At 53.8% G+C, this 10,756-nt stretch overlaps 1 protein-coding gene across 1 annotated transcript; it reads left to right on the plus strand.

The window, feature by feature from the left end:
* The first annotated feature begins 2,990 nt into the window (after positions 1-2,990).
* Positions 2,991-7,467, plus strand: TMEM184A (transmembrane protein 184A). The gene is made up of 8 exons (XM_009073599.1): positions 2,991-3,215; positions 3,903-4,068; positions 4,978-5,068; positions 5,160-5,235; positions 5,826-5,917; positions 6,307-6,476; positions 6,576-6,773; positions 7,217-7,467. Exons 1-8 carry the CDS (start codon positions 2,991-2,993, stop codon positions 7,465-7,467), a joined length of 1,269 nt encoding a protein of 422 aa, XP_009071847.1.
* The last annotated feature ends 3,289 nt before the right edge of the window (positions 7,468-10,756 follow it).

Consider the following 10,756-nt stretch of genomic DNA (forward strand, 5'->3'; position numbering starts at 1 on the left):
GGAAGCCGGGGGCAGGTGCCCGGCAGCCAGACCTGCTCCCGGAGGAGCCCCGCAGGGTGAGTGGGGCCCTGGGGGGTGTGCAGCAGCTGGGGGTACCCCCACAGACCAGGGTTTGGCTCAGCTGAGTGCCCAGGGGAGCTGCTGGGAGGGCAGAGCGTGCTGTAAGAGCTCTGTGCCTGCGTCACACACTACACCAGGCAGGCTTCAAGGTGGGCTCGATGCTGCCCTGCCTTCATTCATCGCTGTGTGCTGTAGGTCCTTCCTCCTGGGTGGCCTGGGGGTGGTGTGGAGAGGCTGGTTGGGTAAATAACCTGGGCGGCCTGGCTTTATCTGAAAGCCATCAGGAGGAGAGGCACATCTCCTGCGCTGCTGGGGCTCAGCCTGGATGCTCTCCTCCTCGGAATGGGGTCAGGGACCTCAGAGGCACTGCTGGGGGGCTGCAAGGGCTCACCTTTCCTTTCTCACTGCTGCAGCCCCACAGGGGCTGCCATCGAGATGGGGATGTGTCCCAGGGGCTGCAGGACACTGGGAGAGATCTGAGCTGGGAGTCTGGGCTCTGGCAACCTGTGGATGGAGGGGAATCCTTGGCAAAGTGAAAGGCTCCGTGTTTCGAGTGGCCAGCCCAAACACAAGTTTCACTGCTCGGTTTATCTGCTGCTCAGTGCTCATTTAGCCTCTCTAATATCCCAGGGAGTGATTGCAACAGGTAGACACTGCATGGCAGGTACCTACAAGGTGTCTGAAAACTGTCAGACTGGATGTGGCAGTGGCACAGTCCCATGGAGGAGCTGAGTTTAGCAGCTGATCCTATTCTGTGTCTCCTTGCTGCCTTTGTTTAGGAAGCAAATGGCTCTCTAACTGCATTGAATTGCCCGACTACCTTGCATGGCCAGGATCTAATTACCTCTGGAGCTCGGAGCTCTGTCTCCAAGAGGCACCGAGGCTTTTGCTTTTAATGACTTGCTCCACCGCGTCCAGAGTGTGACAATGTTGGGGAGCCTGCCAGGACAGGCTTCTGGTGCCACTGTGCTTGTATTGTGATGGCTGGGAAAACTAATAGGAGTTTGGATGTCCTGGGCCAAGGACCTGTGGCACAGCACTGGGTTGGAAACACAACAAATGGGTCTAGCAGTGAGCACAGCTCTCTGCCATGTTTGGGGAGTGAGCTGGATCATGTCCTGCCCTATCACAGTGCTCTGGCAGAGGGAAAGCATGGCCAAATCCAGCCATATAGCCCCAGCCAGAAGCAGAACAGCCCCCAAGAAGAGCGAGGAGTGATTGGGGAACAGAGCACAACCGACCTCTCCTCTCCCTCCCCGTGCCGTGAGCTCTCTCTGTCCTCCTGTTAATGTTTACAAGGCAGGTCCGGCAGTGTCGAGGTCTGTCCAAAGACCAAATCCCTCCCTGGCTTTCCTGGGATCCTTCTTCCTGCTGGCTAAGGCAGGGCCCCAGGGCAGTCACAGGGAAGAACAACCCAGCTCCCTGCTGTCTCCGTAACACTATCAGCCCTGTTCTCCCTCCAGCCTTCTCCAGCTCTGCTTCCCTGCTCGCAGGCGCAGGTACGCAGGGTGAGCTCCTGGGCCCTCGCCAGCACTCTGCTGCCCTGGCATCTCTGCTTACAGGCTACTCCTGACAGGAGGAGGGGGGGAAATGTATTTTTAGGGCTGTTGATCTGACACCAGCTGAGTTTCCTCTCCTGCAAGGTTGGGGTTCGGGGAGAGGGCAGGAGAGGAAGCCACAGGGCAAGCTCTTGCTTTGGTTTGTTTTCTGTGTTTAATTGGACCAAGGTCATTCCCTACCACTCTTATCTGTGGCAGATATTTTCATGCCTCTCTTTAGTCCATGCTTACAGTTTTACCCCAGGCAATAGCTACACAGCAGCTAAAATATTTGTTTATTAACAATGCACTGAGAAGCAACTATATTGTTAGAGCTCTGCTCACAGGTGGTGGTTGGTTTTTTTTGAACTGCTATTGTTATACTTGGGAAAAAGCAGCTTTCCAGAGATTAGCAGGAAGAGAACCCAAACATGGCAGTTTATGCATCTGTTGGCCTTGAGATATGAAGCTGCACTATAAATAATTGCTTATTATTAGGTTGGTCCTTGCTGTCTGGAGCCACAAGGTGCTCTTATGCCCCAGCCACCCTCTGTGCCAGGAATGCTCAGTGCCTTGGGGCAACTGGCTTCAAGGAGCACAGACCATCCAGGGAGATGCCATAGCACTCTGGCATCCCCAAAGGGCAGCAGCTCTGCCTGTGGCATGGCAGGCTTGCTCCCTTGTGTTTAATTTGGGTGCAGGAGGAACTGCTGTCTGCCTTTCAGGTTTTGGGGTTGGCACTGCTGGCACACTGACACCCCCACAGTCTCAAAATAGCTGGGTGAGGAACCTGGGTGATGTTAACATCTGCTTCTTGGGCAGCCTCAGACTTTGCCCCCAGCAGGACACACATGATGAAAGGAGACAAATTTGGCAGGGGAACACAAAGATCCAGGGTTTCTCTGGGCTCCCAAGGAGGAGGACATCAGTGTTCTGATGGCTTGTTGGTAAAGGGCCCATTATTGTCATGGATGAGGCATGGGTTTAACCCTTAGGTCTCTGGTTTCTGATGGAAAAGGGTCCTGAACTACACGTATGAATTCACAAGGGCACAAACATATGCAAGTCCTTCCTTTTCAAGTGGGTTAGCGATTCCTGATAAAACAAGGAACAAGGCTGCGAAGAAGTGTGTGTTCTGCTTGGACCTCCTCAGGGGAAAGGTCTGCTCTTGAAGGACATTTGCATTTTCCTGCATTTTCCTGGGAGAAGCAGACCCAATCAGGGTGAATGGGCTGGGTTGGGTGAAGGACATCCTGGGAAGTAGATAAACCTCAACCTCACAGGTTTGTACACACTGTGTGGGCTGGGCAATCTGCTGAGACCTTCCCTGTCACCAGCTTGCCTTGCTCCTGCCTTCCTGCACCACTCCTCTTCCCTTCTCCCTTCCTGCAGATGAGTAATGCCACACATGCTGTGGCCTCTCCCGTGGCACCTGGCACTCCGGAGCCTAGCACAGTGGCCAGACTGGCCTCAGCACCCCCATTCCAGGCTGTTGCCCTGCTTACAGCTGCCCACAACGACTCCCAGGATGGCCAGCAGCTTTTCCTGACCACAGTGGCAGCACAGACCATCTCTGGCATCTTTGTGTGGTCAGCACTCATCGTCACCTTCCACCAGGTACAGGCTGGAGTGGAGAATGGGCTCAGTGCTGGGGTTGACACAAGGACAAAACTATTGATTGGCCCTAAGTTCATTACAAATCGCTCAGCTCTGAATAAGTATTTCTTCCTGTTGCTGCCCAGAGGGGTTATCTCCGTGGTTAGGAGCCTGGTGCTGGCAGCTTGGAAGGATTGGACTTTGCCCATGCTCTCCCCGAGTGGTTGCCAGCGCTGGGAGATGTTGCAGGGCATCAGTACTGCCTGGAGGCAACACCCAGAGAGGTTTCTCATGTGGTACCCCAGTGTCGGTGCCTTTGGGGCACACACCACCGGCTGCCTTGAGGCATACTGCCAGTGGGAATGTTTTAGGGAGATGCAGGGATCTGAGCTGCTCAAGGCAGCCCTGGAGCAAGCTGGTGCCCCTGAGCACTGGGTTGGGGCTGCACGAGGGCTGGCACAGGGGAAGGCACACTCCTCACACAACCCCAGGGAAGGAATCTGATTTCCATGTGTTTTCCTGCAAGGGATTGCCTTGGGGACTGGGATGGAAGCTGTCTCACCTGTCTGTTCACCATGTAGGGGCTGTGGTGGAAAGCCAACAGTGCTCTCACCTGGGGGAGAAGGTCTGACAGGGCACCCTTGTGGGCTGGGGGGTACCTCTCGTTCCCATCCAGACCTGTGGTAGCCACAACTCTGCGCCTTGCAGATCTACACACACCTGAGGAATTACACCATCCCCAAGGAGCAGCGCTACATCATCCGCATCCTCTTCATCGTGCCCATCTATGCCTTTGACTCCTGGCTCAGCCTCCTCCTCCTCGGCAGCCACCAGTACTACGTCTACTTTGACTCAGTGCGTGACTGCTATGAAGGTGAGCACAGCCTCTCCTCAGCAGGGAGGCTAAAGGCAAAGCAGGGCTCTCATCCTGCTACCTGTCTGGAGTGTCCTGGATTGCAGTGACAAATCTCCATCACTTTCATTTCCCTCTCTCCCTTCTTCCACGCAGAGGTTTTACCCTTCCTTTCCCAGCTGCAGCAGATGCCCCACAGACAGACACAAGCTGGTGCCTTTCAGACACTTGCCCTTAGGCTCAGAGGAACCCTCTGGGGAAAGAGGTTTTTTGGCTGCCTTTGTGGGAGAAATGCAGCTTGTCTAAAGTAGAAGGTAGATGTACACAAGAAATTGGGGAGTTGGGGTGTTTTTAGGTGCAGGGGAACCTTGTCAGGGTTAGGGTTGCTTTTCTACCTTATTGCTCTTCTCTTGGGGAACTAGGTCGTATGGACATTTGTATTACTTCAGGTTTGGAGTATATGAAAAATTAGTGATGAGAATGTCCCAGAAAACTGTTCAGGACCAGCTCATTGCTGGCCACCAGCCATTTGTGCTGCCCCTCAGCAATTCAGAGGTCCTTCCATGCAGATGGTCCCTGGCCATTGCACTCCTGCCTGGGTTTGTCTGAGTGTGCAAGGGGGTTGGCTCCATGAGCACTGCTGGGACATACAACGGCCACCATGTGCACACAGACTGTGTGCACACAGAGGAGCTGCTGCATCTGCAATGAACCCTGTGCACATACTGTGGTGCATCTGACTCGGTTTGGAAATCAGATGGATTTGACCTGCTGCTCCTGTCGCTGTGCTCCCACCTGCCAGCATCCCAAATCCTGATGTGGTGCTGGGTTGCATGAGAAAACATCTGAGCAGGAAGGAATGTGAGATGTAATAACCCCTTCCCGGATCTCCACCAGCCCTGCCGATCATGTCTGCTCTTGCCTTGGCAGCTTTTGTGATTTACAGCTTCCTGAGCCTGTGCTTCGAGTACCTCGGAGGGGAGAGCACCATCATGTCAGAGATCCGAGGGAAGCCCATTGCGTAAGTCCCAGCATCCCATGACTTCCTCAGCCCTCCACCCACTTTCCCCATCCAGCAGCCTGAATGGCATGTCCTCCACTTCTGCTTCCAGGTCCAGCTGCTTTTATGGGACCTGCTGCCTTCAGGGTATGTCCTACTCCATCGGGTTCCTGCGCTTCTGCAAGCAGGTGAGTACCTTATGGGGAGCATCGGCTCCACTCCCCTCTCTGGGTAGCAGGTCTCTTCCCCACTGCCCTGCCCGGGGACTCTGCTTCATCACTCTCCTGAGATGATGGTTTGGGGTTTTTCCTCTGAGGGAGGCAGCTCACCCAGCTCGCAGGCACCTGGCCAGCAGCAGGACTGCACGCTCGCTGTCCTTGCCTCTGACTCACTGCTGAGTCAGGGTCTCCTCCCACTGCAGAGCTGAGATTGCCATCTCTGTCCAGTCCCAGGTTAGCCTGGATACTCTCTAACTCTCCAGCACTGCGCTGTGGGATGAATCCTGGCACCCATCTGTCCTCAAGCCACCCAGTCCCCCACCTGGGAGTGGCTACACTGCCTTTCAGGAGCTGCCTTCTGGGACCACAGCTCCCTCCCTTCTGCAGACCTTGAGCTGGTTCATATTTCACCCCTCAGCACTGGGCACTCCTGCGATGAGAACTGCTCTCTCTCCTCTCTCTGCCCTGGGAGCAGAGGGGTTGGATCACGTGGAGGGGCTGGCTGTGGGATGTAGGGAGTGGGATGCTGCCCAGGGTGCACCATGTATCTCTCTGTGCAGGCCACGCTGCAGTTCTGCATTGTGAAACCCCTCATGGCAATCATCACCATCATCCTGCAGGCGTTCGGGAAGTACCACGACGGGGACTTCAAGTGAGGACGCTGGGCTGGGCTGGGGAGGGTGAATGGGACAGGATGGATCCCTGCACCATGAGAAGGGACAGGGTGTCCTTCCAGCCCCCCAGGGAGCTGCTCCACAGGTAGTGAGAGCACAGGGAGCCCAAAGTGCCAGGGAATGGAGGCTCACTGACCCCAAATAAGAAGGGAATGAAGCTCCTGTGACCTACAATAAAAGAGGTCCCATCACAGAGGAAAAGCTGAGAGTGGCTCCCTGCTCCCTCTGCCCCTTCTTCCCCTCCTGGGCTGTGTTTGTCCTCATGGCAAACCTGAGCACTTCCCCCCTTCCATTTCATCCCTCTTTGCCCCCCAGCTTGTGTGACTCCCCACAGCCCAGGGCAGCAGCTCTCTCTCTCTTCCCACAGTGTCCATAGTGGATACCTCTACATCACCATCATCTACAACTTCTCCGTCAGCCTGGCGCTCTACGCACTCTTCCTCTTCTACTTTGCCACCATGGACCTGTTGCGTCCATTTGAGCCAGTTCTCAAGTTCATCACCATCAAGGCAGTCATCTTCCTCTCCTTCTGGCAAGGTGGGTCCCACCACAGATGCCCAGCTCTTCTCCTCCCATAGTCCCACCTGGCTCACGGACACAGGACCAGAGCTGATCCCTCTCCCTCCCCCTGCACAGGTACACTGCTGGCAATCCTGGAGAAATGTGGGGTGATCCCTGAAGTTCAGATCATTGATGGGAAGGAGGTGGGAGCTGGGACAGTGGCTGCTGGCTACCAGAACTTCATCATCTGCATTGAGATGTTCTTTGCTTCCATTGCCCTGCGCTATGCATTCACCTGCCAAGTGTACAGGGAGAAAAAAGAAAATGCAACAGGTAATTCTTCCTCGCTTGTTCCTTTCTTTGTCAATAAGCTAATTTGTCAATTAAGGAAAAAGGAAACCACCCCTTAGAGCATTACCAATGGGATGCTAAAAACTACAAGAGGAATTTCCTTATCCTGTGCTCCATGAGTTCTTTCTCTCTCTTCCCTCATGACATCCGCAAGTGAGTGGACAGGAAAGGAGACCTTGGTATGGATGGGCAGAATTAGGGGATTTTGGTATTACCTACATGCTGCTGGACAGGATCCATCATCTTTGAAACATTGTGCTGAGGTTGTCCTCCTTTTCCATAGAACTTGCCACTGCAAGCTGATGTGGCTCACAAAGAGCCCCTGACCTTGAATTTCTAAGGGAAAGTGTCATTCCAGTCTTGGAGTGCTTGGGCTCATTGACTGTCTGATGTCCCATCACCCACTCCCTCTCCCTGTTTTTCAGCAAACCTTGCCCCGATGCAGAGCATCTCGAGTGGGCTGAAGGAGACCATAAGCCCCCAGGACATCGTGCAGGATGCAATCCACAACTTCTCTCCCGCGTACCAGCAGTACACCCAGCAGTCGATGCAGGAGGCAGAGCACAAGGCACCGGGGGAGAACGGACACGTGGCCTCCAAGATGGATGGACAGAGCAGCAGGAAGAGCAAAAACATTGAGAAGAGAGTGCTGATCCTGCCAGATGAGGAGCTGTAGGCGATATCAGAAGGGACAGTGACACTGCAGAGGTTTAAACCCATGCAAATGGGAGGTGTCTTAAGGCTGAGACAACCTGGTCTAATCAGAGCACTGAGAAGCCAGGGACTCTCCCCAAAAAGCCAGTCTTTTGAAGGGAAGATGCAATAACCCAGGGAAAGGTTAAATCAAATAGTGCCAGCTTTTGCTGTCCCATCTCTCCTGTTACAGATGAGGCTGTGTTTGACCCTGTGTTGCAGCCTGGGCTTTGCTGCCCCACTGCTGGTGTCTCTGTGCCAGCCCCGTGCCAACGCTGGGGGCTGCCAGGCAGGGAGGGGAGACAGGCTGCAGGATAGACCAGCTGCCCTCACCCTCCTCTTACCTCCTAGCAGTGCTGAGGCCTGAGAGAAATGCTTTTCTCAGCACAGTTCTGCTCTAGTTTCTCCCAATTTGAGTAAAAAATGATCTCCAAGGCCCCCATGGAGAAAACCAGCCCAGGAAGGTGACTTCACTTCACCTCAAAACCCGGTAACAGTTGAAAGACGTCATTCCTTATTTTTACATCTCTTCCCCTCTCCTTTTCTCAGAAAAGCCTATGGAGTTGTGCAAAAGACCTTTACCATGGAGAAAGAGTAAGTCATCCTCTTCTCCCTCCAGATGTGGATGCAGCTGTCTGAGTAACTCCCCTGGGAGTGTGGCAGGACCTTACTGGAGCTAACCAGAGGTCTGCAGCTGCAGTTCTGAGAGCTGCCGGTGACAGAAGCATTTGTTTATGCCTAAACCAGCTTATCTCTGAACAGATCAGAAGTTAAAAGGGATTCCAGCTTCCTTATCAGAGTCTTTATTAGGGAACCAGACTGTGACTGGGGGTGGTAGGAATTCACTTACTGGGAACTGTCTGCTCCTCCTAACCCTTCAGTATTCACTGTCCCTCGGCTTTGCCTGACCTGTGGGAAGGCAGGTGGGAGCTGAGCCCAGCTGGGTGACCATGGAGAGAGAGGTGCTGGGGGATGTCACCACCTGGGGCAGTGGCAGGGGAAGACCCTGCATGGACATGCTCCTTCAGTGATGGAGAGTACACATCCTCCTGTTAAACTTCCTATTTCTTCCCCCCACATTTGTAGTCCAATTTCTATTCCCTTGTAATCAGGTGATCCATGGGGACCTACTTAAGAGCTGTTGTCTGGGGTGGGAATTGGGTTGTGGAAGGACGAGGGCAAGTCTACAGCCTCAGATTTGCAGTCATGTGGCAAACAAACCGATGGGTTTGGAGCCCTTTTACACACAACTCCTAGCATTTGGGTCTTTTTTTTCCCCATGTTCTTAAGATCCAAATTGTAAATCGCAACATGAAATTATTTTATTTATTTTTTTTCTAATAAACAGCAATTTCTAGCACAGAGCAAGCGTTTTCACTGAGCTCAGCAAGCTAAGCCCACAATCTGCCTGTTCCTGCTATAATGCTGATGCTCTTAAGCTTAACGTCCTCCCTGCCCCTCAATGCTGGCCCAGCAGAAATACCTGCACACGCAGCATCCTGCACATTTTGGCATTCCCGCAGGGTTTGTGCTCATCTTTTTCACTCCACAAAGAATGTGTGTGTCCCTCGCTTCCTCTGCTTGCACTGTATCTCTTCACACCTCACCTAAGCTGTGGATGCAGTGGTTCAGAGGTGCTGGATCCAGTTTAGCTGAGCTAAGCCCAGACTACAGCACTAACAAGGCAACCTCTGTTTATTATTATTGGAGAAACTTAGCATGCTGAAGCCCAGACTCCACACAAGCAGCCAATAGCTCAACCAGTCTCAGAAGTCCCTCTGGTCCGAAGCAGCAGCTGCTCATACCTGCTCAGCCGGTGAGACTACTGCCACTTTTCCTGCAATGAGGTCCATAAACAAGAGCCATATGCTCTGCACATCCAGGCATCCATCCAGGATCCTGTGCATCCTGGGAGCAGGACTGTCCTGCCCACAAAGTGCAGCCTCAGTGCTCAGGGACAAGGCTGCTTGGCTTTGTAACACAGCCAGCACTGAAGCACAGACATCTCAGCTGAACATCTTGGTCTTCACCCCTCTGGGAGAGGACAGCCACAGCTGCAGGAACAGAGGCTGCTCTGGCTCCTGGGGCGAGGACAGACTGCAAAGGTGATGATAGCACATCTGTCGGTGCACTCGCAGCCACTGAGATAAACACTTGCACAAGAAAACAGCAAGAACTGTGGTTGTACTTCATTGCACAAATGATCGACTCCGGTGCATAATGGGCTGCCTCCACTGCTCTGCCAGCAGGTGCAATTCCCAATGCAGACAATAACATTTGCCTATTTATGTCAAGCCCTGATTACTGTATTATATGTAAAACAGGTCTTTCTTGCAAGCCAAACAAGGGGGGGAAAAGGAAAAAAAAGAAAGTCAGCTGTGACTCATGCGAGTCAGCAGTGTGATACCAGCCTCAAGGAGCCGTGCTGGGCTGGACACCAGCTGGCTGCTGCCACAGCAGCAGGCACCCTCCCTGCTCCAGCCAGCAGAGCTGGGCCTCTTGCTCGTCCTTTTCTTGGAGAGGGGACAGAGGCAAGAGCTGACGGCTCAGGCTGGGCACTGTCACGGCCCTCAAACCCTTATGCTGTCAAAACACATCCACAGGGAACTGAAATGCCAACGGTGGTGTAGGCTGGACGCGTTCCCCAGCAGACACAGTCCTGCTCTCCTCTACTAATGCGTCTCCTCCACCTCCTCAACAAGGACACGGGGAGAGCTGGCGGCGAGCACACGGGTGACCTACACAGGAGCCTGCTGTGCCTGGAGCTGTGCCAGCAGGCAGCCCGGGAAGAACAGACATCTCTTGCTGCCAGCAGCAGGCTCTGGTGGTCGGCAGATTTGTTTCCAGTTGTCACTTGTCCTCAGGCTTTCCCCAAGGACAAGGCTGAGCTGTGGCTATCAGTTGTCCTGCTGCTTTCTGGGCTTCGGTCAGGCAGATTTACACCCTGCTTGTGCTGGGGATGACCCTGGCAGGGCACACCCTGCCATCAAACCCACAGGAGTGGGAGCTGACCACCCTACAAGCAGAGGGGAAGGAAGGTGGCACCACAGCAGAGCCAGTGCTCTCATGCACAGCTGCTTGCCTCGCAGCATCCAGTCTCAGGCAGAGACTGTTCTTTTTTTGGGTGCTGGCACCTACCAGTGAGTCTCTGGGCCCAGCTGCTGATAGGCAACAGGCTGCCAGACCTGCACTGGAGAGCAGGATTTATGGTTTCGCCATCCTGTTCACAAAGACCCCCCTCTAGTACTTCTCCTCTCCTAAGCATGGTAATG

Source organism: Acanthisitta chloris, unplaced genomic scaffold (assembly GCF_000695815.1).
Source record: "Acanthisitta chloris isolate BGI_N310 unplaced genomic scaffold, ASM69581v1 scaffold25594, whole genome shotgun sequence".
NCBI classification, from domain to species: Eukaryota; Metazoa; Chordata; class Aves; order Passeriformes; family Acanthisittidae; genus Acanthisitta; species Acanthisitta chloris.